Raw genomic sequence first — 17,996 nt, forward strand, 5'->3', positions numbered from 1 at the left:
CTGTCACAGCCCTTAACCTCCCCTCCCTCCCTATCTCTCCTCAACCTCCCCCTCCCTCCCTATCTCTCCTCAACCTCCCCTCCCTCCCTATCTCTCCTCAACCTCCCCCTCCCTCCCTATCTCTCCTCAACCTCCCCTCCCTCCCTATCTCTCCTCAACCTCCCCTACCTCCCTATCTCTCCTCAACCTCCCCCTACCTCCCTATCTCTCCTCAACCTCCCCTCCCTCCCTATCTCTCCTCAACCTCCCCTCCCTCCCTATCTCTCCTCAACCTCCCCTCCCTCCCTATCTCTCCTCAACCTCCCCCTACCTCCCTATCTCTCCTCAACCTCCCCTCCCTCCCTCCCTATCTCTCCTCAACCTCCCCTCCCTCCCTATCTCTCCTCAACCTCCCCCTACCTCCCTATCTCTCCTCAACCTCCCCTCCCTCCCTATCTCTCCTCAACCTCCCCCTCCCTCCCTATCTCTCCTCAACCTCCCCTCCCTCCCTATCTCTCCTCAACCTCCCCTCCCTCCCTATCTCTCCTCAACCTCCCCTCCCTCCCTATCTCTCCTCAACCTCCCCTCCCTCCCTATCTCTCCTCAACCTCCCCCTCCCTCCCTATCTCTCCTCAACCTCCCCTCCCTCCCTATCTCTCCTCAACCTCCCCTCCCTCCCTACCTCCCCTCCCTCCCTATCTCTCCTCAACCTCCCCTCCCTCCCTATCTCTCCTCAACCTCCCCCTCCCTCCCTATCTCTCCTCAACCTCCCCTCCCTCCCTATCTCTCCTCAACCTCCCCCTCCCTCCCTATCTCTCCTCAACCTCCCCCTACCTCCCTATCTCTCCTCAACCTCCCCCTACCTCCCTATCTCTCCTCAACCCCCCCCCCTCCCTATCTCTCCTCAACCTCCCCCTCCCTCCCTATCTCTCCTCAACCTCCCCCTACCTCCCTATCTCTCCTCAACCTCCCCCTCCCTCCCTATCTCTCCTCAACCTCCCCCTCCCTCCCTATCTCTCCTCAACCTCCCCCTCCCTCCCTATCTCTCCTCAACCTCCCCTCCCTCCCTATCTCTCCTCAACCTCCCCTCCCTCCCTATCTCTCCTCAACCTCCCCCTACCTCCCTATCTCTCCTCAACCTCCCCCTACCTCCCTATCTCTCCTCAACCTCCCCTCCCTCCCTATCTCTCCTCAACCTCCCCCTACCTCCCTATCTCTCCTCAACCTCCCCTCCCTCCCTATCTCTCCTCAACTTCCCCCTCCCTCCCTATCTCTCCTCAACCTCCCCTCCCTCCCTATCTCTCCTCAACCTCCCCCTCCCTCCCTATCTCTCCTCAACCTCCCCCTCCCTCCCCATCTCTCCTCAACCTCCCCCTCCCTATCTCTCCTCAACCTCCCCCTACCTCCCTATCTCTCCTCAACCTCCCCTCCCTCCCTATCTCTCCTCAACCTCCCCCTCCCTCCCCATCTCTCCTCAACCTCCCCCTCCCTCCCTCCCTATCTCTCCTCAACCTCCCCCTACCTCCCTATCTCTCCTCAACCTCCCCCTCCCTCCCTATCTCTCCTCAACCTCCCCCTCCCTCCCTATCTCTCCGCAACCTCCCCCTCCCTCCCTATCTCTCCTCAACCTCCCCCTCCCTCCCTATCTCTCCTCAACCTCCCCCTACCTCCCTATCTCTCCTCAACCTCCCCCTCCCTCCCTATCTCTCCTTAACCTCCCCTCCCTCCCTATCTCTCCTCAACCTCCCCCTACCTCCCTATCTCTCCTCAACCTCCCCCTACCTCCCTATCTCTCCTCAACCTCCCCCTCCCTCCCTATCTCCCCTCAACCTCCCCTCCCTCCCTATCTCTCCTTAACCTCCCCTCCCTCCCTATCTCTCCTCAACCTCCCCCTACCTCCCTATCTCTCCTTAACCTCCCCTCCCTCCCTATCTCTCCTCAACCTCCCCCTACCTCCTCGGTCTCCCTCTCCCTCACTGCAGGAGGGCACTGAGACTGGCATTTCTGTTCCAGCAGGGTGTAATCTGCGCCCAGCATCATCCCATGCTGGGCAGGATGGTCTGATAGACAGGGGGGTGAGAATGACTGGCGCTAACGAACATGTGACCTGGGCCCCATGCCAGCCGTGTCAACACTCTCCAGGGCCACATGTTCAGTTGCCAAACGTTGCAGATAGAAATGCCTTGAATAGAGCCGACATGATTGCTTGTTTTACATGTCGGAAAGGCATGCTTGTTCTACATAACATATTTCTATCTGAACGTTCCAAAACGCTGCGTCCTGCTGAACCGACCCCTAGTTCATGACACAAGACCCGCTTCAGATCAATCATCAACAAAACAAACCCATAATACAGTTTGCCCAGGATAACCTCTTCATTCACCTCCCCAAAGACAGTCAACTGCACTCAAGTGTTTTGGTCCTTGGTTTTTATAAATCACTCTTTGAGTCATTTAGTTTCAGAAAATCAAATGAAAGGCAACAGAAAAAACCCATTGTTGCATTATAACATGACACTCAGAGAGAGGGAGTGGATACAGTAATTGAAGATTTTGTGTGGAGGTGTGGGCTGAAAACAATATGTCAAGTTTGTTTACCAAATCAATCAATCAGCGATGATCATTGATTGAAGTTTGTTTACCTGTTCTCTCCAGTTGATGGCTAAGCTGCTTTGCATATACAGGGCCCTCAGAAATTATTTTTCCACATTTTGTTGTGTTACAAAGTGGGGTTAAAATTGATTTAATTGTAATTTTTTGTCAACAATCTACACAAAATACTCTGTAATGTCAAAGCGGAAGAAAAAGCGAGCGAGCGGTTTGCTGATGAACAGAGGGCCTCATGATGGCGGTGGGGTTATTGTATGGGCAGGCATAAGCTACGGACAATGAACCCAATTGCATTTTATCAATGGCAATTGGAATACACAGAAATACCGTGACGAGATCCTGAGGCTCATTGTGAGGCCCATTTTTTTAAGGTATCTGTGACCAACTGTATTCTGTGTTACCATAGAAATCCATAGATTAGGGCCTAATTAATTTATTTCAATTGACTGATTTCCTCATTTGAACTGTAACTCAGTAAAATCTTTGAAATTGTTGCATGTTGCATTTATATTTTTGTTCGGTATATTTTCTACATCAATAACTTTCACAGACTGTAACTCCTCCCTCTGCATATGCATGTGAACGTTCTAAGTGTACAGCATTGTGTTGATACATCATGGCATAGTCAGTTATATTTCTCCCTTCTCTTCAGAAGTGACGGTGCTTGTGGCTATTGCATTGGGTGCTCAATCTACCCACCCCTACGTGTTCAATGGCACAATGTATGAATACATTCATTCTATGTGTAGATATAAACTGTGTTAAGCATGCACAGTTGTAGGGGGAGGCGTCATCGGCTTGCAATGAAATGGCAGTGGCATAGGGTTTAAAGAGATGAGAGAGATGTCAAGTGTGTGTGTGTGAGCATCAAATATGTGTAGACCCAAAGGGGGGGGGTGCTGTCCCACTACAGTGGGGGTGTCAGATGTGACGGTGGAGGTCGGGCAGGTCTGAGGAGGTGAGGGCGGGCCGGGGCTCGATGCCTCTGGTCTTCATGAACCCCAGCAGCTGCTCAGGGATCTCAGCCAGCACGTCCTTAGCCAGCCGGGCCATGCTCAGGACCTGGTTCCCCGACCGGTCCATGTAGTCCCGGAAAGGAACGAACTGTAGGGGGGTTGGGGGGGGGACGATGACAGGGACAGGACACACTGTAGTAGAGCACTGGAAGTCTTCCCTAACGTCTGGGAGAATAAACTTCTTGGTTCTTGTGAATAAATACATGACTGTATCAGAACTACTACAGCGTGCGGTTTTCCTTGTGTCAAATATAACGTTAGTGCACATAGACTAAATGTTTAACATTTCTCGGTTGTCTGGCCACAACCTACCTGCACAATGTCTCTTTCAGCAAAGTGCCCCCTGAAGGACACTCTGACCTCATCACCATCAAGCTCCTCCATGGCTAGACAGAGAGGGGGGATAATAGAAAAACAAAGATAGGGAACACAAGTCAGTTTGACACGATACATGAGACGTTTTCAGACTAGCACTCCTGGGAACAGCTCAAGTCAAAACGTCTGCAGATACTAGAACGGGACTGTGAAGTGGTGCTAACAGTTATTTAAAACCAGACCACTGTTAAAGGACCGTCGACCCGTTGATACTGCGTGGCTCAGTCGGTGGAGCATAACGCCAGGGTTGTGTGTTCGACTCCCATGGAGGACCAGTATGAATAAATATAAAAACGTATACACTCACTAAGTTGCTCTGGATAAGAGCGTCTGGATAAGACTAAAATGTAAAATGAATAGAAGGGTAATTCTAAAAGTCTTACAGAACATCTCATTGAGTCTGATACTGAGACAGATCAACCCTGTCATAAAGAAGCATTCATAACCGCACACAACTCCCAGATACACACAGGATCGGACAAATAAACCAGACAAGCCTTGAAGCACACAGACACACATTTTCTCAAAAAGCTACTGGTGAAGAGTCTGACCGTGTGACCTGAGCAATTCTTGGCTGACTTCAATGCTTTCGATTGCCTAACCAAGGGGAACATTTAGCCAAATCGAGCGCAGATGATGCCTAGGGTTACGCCTCGCTGGGCTGGAACGGAGACTCCCCTCCCTCCCTTCGTTAAGGAGACATTGATCTGAAGAGGACCAGGATACTTGACTCTGCAACACTGATTTTCTAAAGGAACCCTCAAAAGGAGAAAAGCTCCTTATAAGTAGTCCAATAACAGCTGACAGGAGAGTTTGCTCCTCTGTTCTACCTCTAGGGGCGCCATGCTCACCGTCAAACTCTGCAGGTCCGACCCCGATGATGATGATGGACATGGGGAGAGCAGCTGCCTGTAGGGAGAGAACAAACTAGGAGTTACAGACAGACAGTAGTAGGCTATGCTTGGTTTGCAGACAGACGCAACTCAGAACAATGCACTGTCCGCAGATAAGATGAACTGTACTGTACTCACATTGACTACAGCCTCCTTGGTCTGCACCATGTCAGAGATAACTCCGTCTGTGATCATCAACAACACAAAATACTGAGAGCCATCCGTCACATCCTGCGCAGACCTGAGGGGAACACGCACGCACACACTGGAGAATTCAAACTCAGGGAGGACTGTGTGCCTAAATGGGATTGAGAGTATGTGTGTTAACGTCAATTTATGTCATGGCAAATGTTTACAGCCTCTCACTAGAGACTAAACGAAGGACCGTTTTCCAGTGAGCCTTGACCCTTTGACCTCTGTCATTACCTAGCAGTCACCTCTCATCTCGGAACGAGAGAATCGACCCCCCCCCCCCCCCCCCCAAAAAATATAAAAAAATACAAGAGAAAAATGTCACGTGGTAGTTTTTTTCCAAAACAATTTCATCAAGAGAGCCATAGGCACTGCAAGAAATGAAATGAACAACAGAGAGACTAGATACATTTCAGGTCCAATCTGTTATTATGTTAGACAAGCTCCAAGACACGTGCTTCTACACCTGCATTGCTTGCTGTTTGGGGTTTTAGGCTGGGTTTCTGTACAGCACTTTGAGATATCAGCTGATGCAAGAAGGGCTATATAATATGATGTGTCACAGTTGTCTGTCTGTAGGCTATCGACAATGTCCTCCCTGGACTTTCCTTCACCTGGTTTAGGCTCTCAAAATACACCCCTAATAAAAAGGTAATTAAAGTGTTCCACTTAACTGAGTGTAGCATGGATCCTTGTCTGAGACCTGGGCTGAATGAGGGCTTTACAGTGCTCTGACATATCTAAGAGCCAGGTAGCAGTGCTGTAAGGGTCTAGGGATGAGACACAGGGGCTGTGACACAGGGCTGGTTATTACAGCACACAGAAGAAGAAAAAACAAACCCCTTGCCTTTCTTGCACTTTTATATTGAACTTTTATTTAAAACAGGGATTCAAAATCTCTTTTACAAGAGAGCCCTGTTACATTACAATAAAAACGGAATAATAAAACATACACACGTGTACAAAACATTATAATTCTGCACACAATTACAAAATAAACATATTTAAGCAATCACATTCAACTACATTGAGGTCCTACTTGTCTTTTCATACTAACTGTGGCTCAGTTGGTACAGCATGGGGCTTGCAATGCCAGGGTTGTGGGTTTGATTCCTACGGGGGACCAGTATAAAAAAAATTAGAAGTATGAAAATGTATGCACTCACTACTGTAAGTCGCTCTGTATAGGAGCGTCTGCTATATTACTCAAATGTCAAAAATGTCTTGACTTTGCTGATAGCTGCTTTATTGAGGGGATTATTTATTTTACTATGTGGTGGACTCACCTAGCTATCTTAAAGCGTCAATCAGCAGTATAAATAATAACAAGGCATTATCCCTTCACCTGTTTGGTAAACAGCTGATGGATGGGGCTGGAGAAATGTAACCACTGTCAAATTCATAGACATAGCTATGGATGGATGCAAGGACTGACCATCCATGACACAGTATAACTCAGGGGACTTCTGAGTAGCGCAGCGGTCTAAGGCAATGCATCAGAGTGCAAGAGGCGTCACTACAGTCCCTGGTTCAAATCCAGGCTGTTTCACATCTGGCCGTGATTGGGAGTCCCATAGGGCGGCGCACAACTGGCCCAGCGTCGTCCAGGTTTGGTCTGGGTAGGCCGTCATTGTAAATATAGAATGTGTTCTTAACTGACTTGTCTCCTTAAATAAAGGTTCAATATAAGTTAGTTCTAACCATATATTCTTTGTTAACAAACATTGGAGTAAAACAAGCGTATATTTTGGGTTCTGATTGGGTTGAATAAAGTTCATGAGGCATTTATAAGTTATAATCTTCAAGAATCAATGGGTACAGATCATTAAAGGTCATGAACAATCAAAATCATGTTTTTCATGAAATTGGATGATATTTGAATGAAGGAAACCTAGATCAAAGTATGATGACCAAAGCATGAAAAATGACTGTTGCTTCTACATTGATCAAGTCTGGTTATCTCCCCCATGTCAAACACTTGGATTCATTATTAAGGGGACAAGGTGACATCACCTTACCTCTCATTTTAATACACCAACGGTAACATGATATTCTCTTATCTAATTTAAATAAGTATTGGCTTGTATAAAAAAAAATGATATCACTGACGCAAATGTCAATGTTTGAGTTGCTTTGTGTTTCACCAAATGAGCTTGAGATGATGTTACTGCAACACTGCTCACTGCATCCAAGTTGCTTGACATCATCAGCTGTCAGTCAAAGTGTGCTCATGAATGTAAGCTCCCCACCCTTTCAGCCTGGCTTTACAAATGTCCTGGTAGTTAGCCATGAGATAAAAAGTATTTTGCAGAATGACTGTTCAGAACCTTTCATTTCTAAGTCCAGAAATGGATTTAGCAACTGCTGATTGCCCCTTTAAGATGAATGCACTAGCTGTAAGTTACTCTGGTAAGTCAGAGCCAAATGACTAAAAGGTTAATTGTAATTATTCTGGTAAATTTACACATCTGCTAGAATGGCCTTCCAATGCCATGTCGTCTTCAATTTCCCATCACATGGTCAGTACCCTGAATGCAATAAAAAAAAAAAAATCTTAGCCAGAGCTTTCTTGAAATGACTGCTTCCACGACTTGAGAAGCACCAAAAACTTCTAAACCAGTTGTTTTGTTTATTCCCCCAAAAAGATCCCATAAAATTACTCCCTGCCTCCCTGTTTCAGAACTACCAGAAACTTCTTAATGACATATGAGGAATCAAATGCTCTCAGCACACATGAAGACTACTCTGAGCAGAAGCTACAGAATAACATCACTAGTCTCCACATTGTACTTTTGGTGCAGCAGTCTGCTAGAGGGAGAGCAGCAGTCTGCTAGTCAGAGAGGGAGAGCAGCGGTCTGCTAGTCAGAGAGGGAGAGCAGCAGTCTGCTAGTCAGAGAGGGAGAGCAGCGGTCTGCTAGTCAGAGAGGGAGAGAGCAGCGGTCTGCTAGTCAGAGAGGGAGAGAGCAGCGGTCTGCTAGTCAGAGAGGGAGAGCAGCAGTCTGCTAGTCAGAGAGGGAGCGCAGCAGTCTGCTAGAGGGAGAGCAGCAGTCTGCTAGAGAGGGAGAGCAGCAGTCTGCTAGAGGGAGAGCAGCAGTCTGCTAGAGGGAGAGCAGCAGTCTGCTAGAGGGAGAGCAGCAGTCTTGCGAGAGAGGGGAAAACATCAGGCTGCTAGGGAGAGCGGTAGTCTGCTAGTCAGAGAGGGAGAGCATTGTTGACTAGGGGTGAAAGAGTCTGGCACAGAACACAGCTTCTAGTACATAGTGTAGCCTTGCAACTCCAGGGGATGTGTGTTTCTACTCTAGCATGTATGAATGTGCTTCTATGTGAACCATTAGGCAGCAGTGTTGCACCTTGCATTTATATCTAATGTATTCTGTATTGTCTCCTGAGATCATAATGAACATATATAGTGGGTCAGAGATCACCAGAGGTCTAGCCCATTGTAATCTCCTTACCGTGCCACCTGGTTGATGACTGGAGAGAAGTTGGTGGGTCCGTAGAGTTGGACCGTCCTGAGGCTCTGGAAGTACGCCTCCAACACTCCCTCTATCCCCACACAGTTAGGGTTTTCATTGTCACCACTCTGCAAGGGACAGGAAGAGATGCATGTCACCATGTCAGCCTTTACGTACTTCAAGACATTCAGTAATCAATAACGCTATGGTAAATTGTTTCACCGGTGATCCAAACCTCAACCATCAACCCACTTTTTACACATCCACTCCTTTCAAAGACAAGGCTCAGGAAAAGTAAGATCTAAATGTGCAATGTGGTAATAACAATAAAAAGTCAAGTGCCTGCCACAAAAAAATGTGTAAATAATAAATAAGGTTCTATTTATAATTAATATGGGACGTTAATGTTCCACTAGCCACTGGAGAGCGACCAGCCCTGTTCACGGAGCTCCTCTGCTTGTTGTTGTTGTTATTGTTGTTGTTTGGGAAGTAATTCTGCAGGTCAGAGCGAGACAGAAAGCTGTTGGCTTGACAACAGCAGCCAGCGGAACAGAGCCTGTGATTGGAGAGGCTCCTCAGGAGGAAGTGAGAGGATGCTGGGAGTCCCCCGCAGGGCTGGGAGATGAGCCGGCTGCTGAGCGCGAGTGGCCAGCTGTCACCGAGGCGATGAGGCTCGGCCCCTGCGCCACACCCTGTCCTCACTCAGGTCCTCTCTCAGCGAGCTGAGCGCTCTCACAGCTGCATTGAGACAATGTCTGGGCACGCTTACCGCTGGTTGTGGAAGATATCTGATCCTACAGACAGACACCCTCAGGGGTGACCTTGAGACGTTCACTTACAGTATATACACCGAACAGAAATATAAACGCAACATACAACAATTTCAAAGATTTTACTGGGTTAATGTTCATATGAGGAAATCAGTCCATTGAAATAAATTCATTAGGGCCTCATCTTAAACGTTTACCTAAAATAAATGATTTCTCAGATAATTCAGTTTCAGAAGAAAAAGACATTGTGACAATGTACACTGAACAAAAATATAAACGCCACATGGTAACAGATACCCTCATAATGGGCCTTAGGATCTCGTCATGGTATTTTTGTGCATTAAAATTGCCATTGATAAGATGCAATTGTGTTTGTTGTCCATAGCTTATGCCTGCCCATACCATAACCCCACCGCCACCATGGGGCACTCTGTTCACAATGTTGACATCAGCAAACCGCTCACCGGTTGGACGTACTGCCAAATGCTCTAAAATGACATTGGAGGGGGCCTCCAGAGTGGCACAGTGGTCTAAGGCACTGCATCGCTGTGCTAGCTGTGCCACTAGAGATTCTGGGTCCAGGTTCTGTCACAGCCGACCGCGACCGGGAGACCCATGGGACGGCGCACAATTGGCCCAGCGTCGTCCGGGTTAGGAGAGGGTTTGGCCGGCAGGGATGTCCTTGTCCCATCGCGCACTAGTGACTCCTGTGGCGGGCCGGGCACAGTGCACGCTGACACGGTCGCCAGGTGTACGGTGTTTCCTCCGACACATTGGTGCGGCTGGCTTCCGGGTTGGATGCGCGCTGTGTTAAGAAGCAGTACAGCTTGGTTGGGTTGTGTTTCGGAGGACGCATGACTCTCGACCTTCGCCTCTCCCGAGTCCGTCCGGGAGTTGCAGCAATGAGACAAGACTGTAACTACCAATTGGATACCACGAAATTGGGGAGAAAAAGAGGTAAACATTTTTTTTATTTTTATAAATAAAATAAAATGAAATTGGAGGCAATTTATGATAGAGAAATGAACATTCAATTCTATGGCAACACCTCTGGTGGACATTCCTGCAGTCAGCATGCCAATTGCACGCTGCTTCAAAGCATGAGACATCTGTGGCTTTGTGTTGTGGGACGCACTTTAGAGTGGCCGTTTATTGTCCACAGCACAAGTTGCACCTGTGTAATGATCATGCCGTTTAATCAGGTTCTTGATATTCCACCCCTGTCAGGTGGATGGATTATCTTGGCAAAGGAGAAACGCTCACTAACAGGGATGTAAACAAATGTGTGCACAAATTTTGAGAGAAATAAGCTTTTTGTACGTATGGAACATTTCTGGGATCTTTTATTTCGGCTCATGAAACATGGGAGCAGCACTTTACATGTGGCGTTTAGATTTTTGTTCAGTATATATTGTCACTATGTCCTTTTCTTCTGAATCATCTTAGAAATCATTTATTTTATGTAAACGTTTAAGTGGAGAGAAAGTATTTGAAGCCAAACATCGGAAATGCACAAAGTAACTTTTATTTGTCTGCCAGTGTAACGGCTGTCGTAGTCGTTCTCCTCCTCAGACGAGGAGGAGCATGGATCGGACCAAGATGCGGATTGGTAAGTATTCATATTTTAATGGGAAAACAACAAACACTACAAAATACAACAACCAACAAACGTGACTAACCTGAAACAGTCCTGTGTGGCCCAAACGCTGACACAGGAACAAACACCCACAAAACACAGGTGAAACCCAGGCTGCCTAAGTATGATTCTCAATCAGGGACAACGATTGACAGCTGTCTCTGATTGAGAATCATACCAGGCCGAACACAAAATCCCAACATAGAAAATCAAACCTAGACCAACCCACCCAACTCACGCCCTGACCAACTAAAACAAATACAAAACAAAGGAAAACAGGTCAGGAACGTGACAGCCAGTCTCTCTCTATTTGTTTTTTCTCCATTCTTTTTTCTCTCCATATACTTCACTGTGCGCTGCAATGGCCAAAAACCTCTCTGCGCCCTGACAGACACATTCCAGCACCTTCCCAGCCCGTGACTGAACCCAGCTGAGGCTCTTAGGCCAAACAAGGGCATGATTGGCAGCACAATCAGCCCCATCCCTTTAAAACGCCACTCTTATCCTGAAACCGAGTAGCCAATTTGATTGAATATGGCCCTGAGACAGTGTTCTCTCTGGCATTTCCTCCCACTTTCCTCCCCTGCCTCCTTTTCCTGCCTCCTTTTCCTGCCTCCTTTTCCTGCCTCTCCCACACATGAAACATAGATTATAGTACACACTCACAACTACACACATTAACACACTCACACACACTGACTCACCCCCGCCCCCCCCCCACACACACACACACCTAGAGACACTAAAACACAAACACCTACCTACTACTATAGGTGTATTGAAGGTGCTAATAGAAGAAGTACAGTATGAGAATCTGATACACGATACAAGAGGTGTTTTACTCTAATCTGATACATGATAACAGAGGTGTTTTACTCTAATCTGATACATGATACTAGAGGTGTTTTACTCTAATCTGATACTAGAGGTGGTTTACTCTAATCTGATACATGATACTAGAGGTGTTTTACTCTAATCTGATACATGATAACAGAGGTGTTTTACTCTAATCTGATACTAGAGGTGGTTTACTCTAATGTGATACATGATACTAGAGGTGTTTTACTCTAATCTGATACTAGAGGTGGTTTACTCTAATGTGATACATGATACTAGAGGTGTTTTACTCTAATCTGATACATGATACTAGAGGTGTTTTACTCTAATCTGATACATGATACTAGAGGTGTTTTACTCTAATATGATACATGATACTAGAGGTGTTTTACTCTAATGTGATACATGATACTAGAGGTGTTTTACTCTAATATGATACATGATACTAGAGGTGTTTTACTCTAATCTGATACATGATACTAGAGGTGTTTTACTCTACTATGATACATGATACTAGAGGTGTTTTACTCTAATATGATACATGATACTAGAGGTGTTTTACTCTAATATGATACATGATACTAGAGGTGTTTTACTCTAATCTGATACATGATACTAGAGGTGTTTTACTCTAATATGATACATGATACTAGAGGTGTTTTACTCTAATATGATACATGATACTAGAGGTGTTTTACTCTAATATGATACATGATACTAGAGGTGTTTTACTCTAATCTGATACATGATACTAGAGGTGTTTTACTCTAATATGATACATGATACTAGAGGTGTTTTACTCTAATATGATACATGATACTAGAGGTGTTTTACTCTAATGTGATACATGATACTAGAGGTGTTTTACTCTAATATGATACATGATACTAGAGGTGTTTTACTCTAATATGATTCATGATACTAGAGGTGTTTTACTGTAATATGATACATGATACTAGAGGTGTTTTACTCTAATATGATTCATGATACTAGAGGTGTTTTACTCTAATCTGATATCAAATCAAATTTTATTTGTCACATACACATACATGGTTAGCAGATGTTAATGCGAGTGTAGTGAAATGCTTGTGCTTCTAGTTCCGACCATACAGTAATATCTAACAAGTAATCTAACCTAACAATTTCACAACAACTACCTTATACACACACACAAGTGTAAAGGAATGAATAAGAATATGTACATAAAAATATATGAATGAGCGATGGCCGAACGGCATAGGCAAGATGCAGTAGATGGTATAGAGTACATGGCATCATATGAGATGAGTAATGTAGGGTATGTAAACATTATATAAAGTGGCATTGTTTAAAGTGGCTAGTGATATATTTATTACATCAATTTTTTCATTATTAAAGTGGCTAGAGATGAGTCAGTATGTTGGCAGCAGCCACTCAATGTTAGTGATGGCTGTTTAACAGTCTGATGGCCTTGAGATTGAAAAACAGCTTCTGTCTCTCGGTCCCCGCTCTGATGCACCTGTACTGACCTTCTGGATGATAGTGGGGTGAACAGGCAGTGGCTCGGGTGGTTGTTGTCCTTGATGATCTTTTTGGCCTTCCTGTGACATCGGGTGGTGTAGGTGTCCTGGAGGGCAGGTAGTTTGCCCCCGGTGATGCGTTGTGCAGACCTTACTACCCTCTGGAGAGCCTTACGGTTGTGGGCGGAGCAGTTGCCGTACCAGGCGGTGATACAGCCCGACAGGATGCTCTCGATTGTGCATCTGTAAAAGTTTGTGAGTGTTTTTGGTGACAAGCCAAATTTCTTCAGCCTCCGGACGTTGAAGAGGAGCTGCTACGCCTTCTTCACCACACTGTCTGTGGGGGTGGACCATTTCAGTTTGCCTGTGATGTGTACGCCGAGGAACTTAACTTTCCACCTTCTCCACTACTGTCCCGTCGATGTGGATAGGGGGGTGCTCCCTCTGCTGTTTCCTGAAGTCCACGATCATCTCCTTTGTTTTGTTGACATTGAGGGAGAGGTTATTTTCCTGACACAACACTCCCAGGGCCCTCACCTCCTCCCTGTAGGCCGTCTCGTCGTTGTTGGTAATCAAGCCTACCACTGTAGTGTCGTCTGCAAACTTGATGATTGAGTTGGAGGCATGCATGGCCACGCAGTCATGGATGAACAGGGAGTACAGGAGAGGGCTGAGAACGCACCCTTGTGGGGCCCCAGTGTTGAGGATCAGCAGGGTGGAGATGTTGTTACCTACCCTCACCACCTGAAGTCCAGGGTCTCGAGCTTAATGACGAGTTTGGAGGGTACTATGGCGTTAAATGCTGAGCTGTAGTCGATGAACAGCATTCTTACATAGGTATTACTCTTGTTCAGATGGGTTAGGGCAGTGTGCAGTGTGATCGCGTCGTCTGTGGACCTATTGGGGCAGTAAGCAAATTGGAGTGGGTCTAGGGTGTTAGGTAGGGTGGAGGTGATATGGTCCTTGACTAGACTCTCAAAGCACTTCATGATGACGGAAGTGAGTGCTACGGGGCGGTAGTCATTTAGCTCAGCTACCTTCGCTTTCTTGGGAACAGGAACAATGGTGGCCCTCTTGAAGCATGTGGGAACAGCAGACTGGGATAAGGATTGATTGAATATGTCCGTAAACACACCAGCCAGCTGGTCTGCGCATGCTATGAGGACACGGCTAGGGATGCCGTCTGGGCTGGCAGCCTTGCGAGGGTTAACACATTTAAATGTTTTACTCACGTTGGCTGTAGTGAAGGAGAGCCCGCATGTTTTGGTAGCGCGCCGTGTCAGTGGTACTGTATTGTCCTCAAAGCGAGCAAAGTTTAGTTTGTCTGGGAGCAAGACATTGTGGTCCGCGACGGAGCTGGTTTTCCTTTTGTAGTCCATGATTGACTGTAGACCCTGCCACATACCTCTCGTGTCTGAGCCGTTGAATTACGACTCTACTTTGTCTCTATACTGACGCTGAGCTTGTTTGATTGCCTTGTGGAGGGAATAGCTACACTGTTTGTATTCGGTCATGTTTCCGGTCCCCTTGCCCTGATTAAAAGCAGTGGTTCGTGCTTTCAGTTCTGCGCAAATGGTGCCATATATGATACTAGAATCGGATATATGATACTAGAGGTGTTTTACTCTAATCTGATACATGATACTAGAGGTGTTTTACTCTAATATGATTCATGATACTAGAGGTGTTTTACTCTAATCTGATACATGATACTAGAGGTGTTTTACTCTAATCTGATACTAGAGGTGTTTTACTCTAATCTGATACATGATACTAGAGGTGTTTTACTCTAATCTGATACATGATACTAGAGGTGTTTTACTCTAATCTGATACATGATACTAGAGGTGTTTTACTCTAATCTGATACATGGTACTAGAGGTGTTTTACTCCAATGTGATACATGATACTAGAGGTGTTTCACTGTAATGTGATACATGATACTAGAGGTGTTTTACTGTAATGTGATACATGATACTAGAGGTGTTTTACTCTAATCTGATACATGGTACTAGAGGTGTTTTACTCCAATGTGATACATGATACTAGAGGTGTTTTACTGTAATGTGATACATGATACTAGAGGTGTTTTACTGTAATGTGATACATGATGTGTACGCCCTTCTGGGTTTGGGACTGACAGTGTGTCTAATCATAGCAGTGTGTGTGTGTGTCTAACCAGAGGGAAGGCGTGGGAAATCTTTCCATCGGGAGGTAGCTTGGCTCCGAAGCCGTAGGCAGGAAAGAGCTTGTCACTGTCATAGTCCTGGATGATGTCCCCTACAGCCTTCAGGGCCATAGCATACGCATTCATCTGGTACGGGTTCATGTAGTGGAGGGAGGTGGGCTGAGACGGGTCACCTGGCACACAGCACAAATTCCAATTAATCAAAATTATTTTATAAAGCCATTTTTTACCACCAGCAATTGTCATAGTGCTTTACAGATACCCAGCTAAAACCCCAAAGAGCAAGCAGTACAAAGCCACAGTGGCTAGGTAAAACAGACACACACATAGCTACAACTGAAATGAAGCTAGATCCATGTCTGATCCCTGCTGATGCATGTAGTGACCTACAGTAAACCCCTGTTATTTAATATGTGCATAAATGACCTAAATACACAGTATACACAAACTTATGTGGAGACCACTTAAAGTTAGTAGATCCTGCTATTTCAGCCACACCCGTTACTGACAGGCATATACATTCGAGCACACAGCCATGCAATCTCCATTGACAAACATTGGCAGTAGAATGGCCTTACTGAAGAGCTCAGTGACTTTCAACATGGCACCATCATAGGATGCCAACTTCCCAACAAGTCAGTTCATCAAATTTCTGCCCAGCTAGAACTGTCCCAGTCAACTGTAAGTGCTGTTATTGTGAAGTGGAAACATCTTGGAGCAACAACGGCTCAGCCGCAAAGTGGTAGGCCACTTTAAGCTCACAGAACGGGACCGCCGAGTGCTGAAGTGCGTAAAAATCGTCTGTCCTATGTTGCAACGCTCACTATCGAGTTCCAAACTGCCTCTGGAAGCTAAGAACTGTCATTGTAGCAGTGGAAATGCATTCTCTGGAGTGATGAATCACTCTTTACCATCTGGCAGTGCGACGGACATTACCTGCCCCAATGCATAGTGTAAAGTTTGGTGGAGAAGAAATAAAGGTCTGGGGCTGTTTTTCATGGTTCAGGCCCCTTAGTTCTAGTGAAGGGAAATCTTAACGCTACAGCATACAGACATTCTAGACGAATATGTGCTTCCAACTTTGTGGCAACAGTTTGGGGAAGGCCCTATCCTGTTTCAGCATGACAATGCCCAGTGCACAAAGCGATGTCCATACAAAAATGGTTTGTCGAGATTGGTGTGGAAGAACTTGACTGACCTGCACAGAGCCCTGACTTCAACTCCATCAAACACCTTTGGGATGAATATGAACGCCAACTAATCGTCCAACATCAGTGCCCAACCTCACTAATGCTCTTGTGGCTCAATGGAAGCAAGTCCCTGCAGAAACGTTCCAACATCTAGTGGAAAGCCTTCACAGAAGAGTGGAGGCTGTTATAGCAGCAAAGGTGGGACCAACTCCATATTAATGCCCATGATTTTGGGATGAGATGTTTGACAAGCAGGTGTCCACATACTTTTGGTCATGTAGTGTAATTAGTATGCATTTGCATTTGAAATTCCTCTACTGTGTGTGTAAATGTTTTATATGGCCAATGACTGCCCTGAGCTCCACTTACCATTAGAAGCAGTGAAGTCGATGGCTACTGTGAAGTTGAGTTGTGTCCTGTTGGGAAAGAAGGGGTTGAAAAACATTAAAAAGATCAACTTGATCCAAATTAGAATACTGCCCTCCGAGGACCAAACCTCTTCAACCAGGACGTTGATCAATAGTTTATTGAGTAGTTGTTATATTACTCTTGCCATGGCCCTAATTGACTAACTGGTTAGATGAAGCAATGTAAGTCCAAGGCCTGTAATCACGGGGGTTCCCAAGCTGTTTATCCACACAGGCATAGGCTTAATTGACCCTGGCCTAATTAACATTCCACTCACCCGCCTCGGATGAAATCCACAAACGTATATTCCGACTCCACTTTGAAGGACAGCAGTGTTACCTAGTGATGGGGGCAGGGGGGGTAGTATGATGACAATAGTGACCCATATAAATCAATACAACGGTGACAGGCAGAGAAGGGGAAGGTACTTACTGTGCCAGAGTTGATGTATTTCTTCTTCTTGCCCTTCTTTTTCGGATTTAGAACCTGGTTTATGAAAAATAAAAGCATGGATAAGAAAACAATTACAGTAAGTAGTTATTTCAAAAGCAATATGAACTTAAAATGCTTGTGGTAGATATTTTTCATAATGTGTACATGGATGTACACATAAATTCAAGGTACACCATAACATAAACAAAACTGAAAGGATATTCATGACAATAGTAACCACATATGCATATACTGGTATACAGCATATTCGAAAAGTAATCAGACCCCTCGACTTTTTCCAAATTTTTTTTTACGTTACAGCCTTATTCTAAAATGTATTAAAAAGTATTTGTCCCTCAATCTACACAAAATACCTCATAATGACAAAGCAAAAACAGGTTATGAATTTTTGCTAATTTATTTTTAAATATTCCAATAAAATATAACATTTCCATATGTATTCAGACCCTTTTCTCAGTACTTTATTGAAGCACCTTTGGCAGCGATTAAAGCCTCA

The 17,996-nt window shown here is 45.5% G+C and overlaps 1 protein-coding gene across 1 annotated transcript in view; it reads right to left on the minus strand.

Moving 5' to 3' along the window:
• Positions 1-3,375: 3,375 nt before the first annotated feature.
• LOC139557780 (copine-9-like) overlaps positions 3,376-17,996 on the minus strand; it is a 71,726-nt gene continuing 57,105 nt past the window's right edge. Inside the window, exons 12-20 of the mRNA XM_071372956.1 lie at positions 17,480-17,533; positions 17,325-17,386; positions 17,009-17,055; positions 15,441-15,622; positions 8,520-8,647; positions 5,011-5,113; positions 4,831-4,888; positions 3,917-3,990; positions 3,376-3,692 (exon numbers count right to left, since the gene is read on the minus strand). Coding sequence (XP_071229057.1) covers positions 3,510-3,692; positions 3,917-3,990; positions 4,831-4,888; positions 5,011-5,113; positions 8,520-8,647; positions 15,441-15,622; positions 17,009-17,055; positions 17,325-17,386; positions 17,480-17,533 — 891 coding nt within the window. The 3' untranslated portion in view covers positions 3,376-3,509. The remainder of the gene's footprint in view (positions 3,693-3,916; positions 3,991-4,830; positions 4,889-5,010; positions 5,114-8,519; positions 8,648-15,440; positions 15,623-17,008; positions 17,056-17,324; positions 17,387-17,479; positions 17,534-17,996) is intronic.

Source organism: Salvelinus alpinus, chromosome 28 (genome assembly GCF_045679555.1).
Source record: "Salvelinus alpinus chromosome 28, SLU_Salpinus.1, whole genome shotgun sequence".
Taxonomy (NCBI): domain Eukaryota; kingdom Metazoa; phylum Chordata; class Actinopteri; order Salmoniformes; family Salmonidae; genus Salvelinus; species Salvelinus alpinus.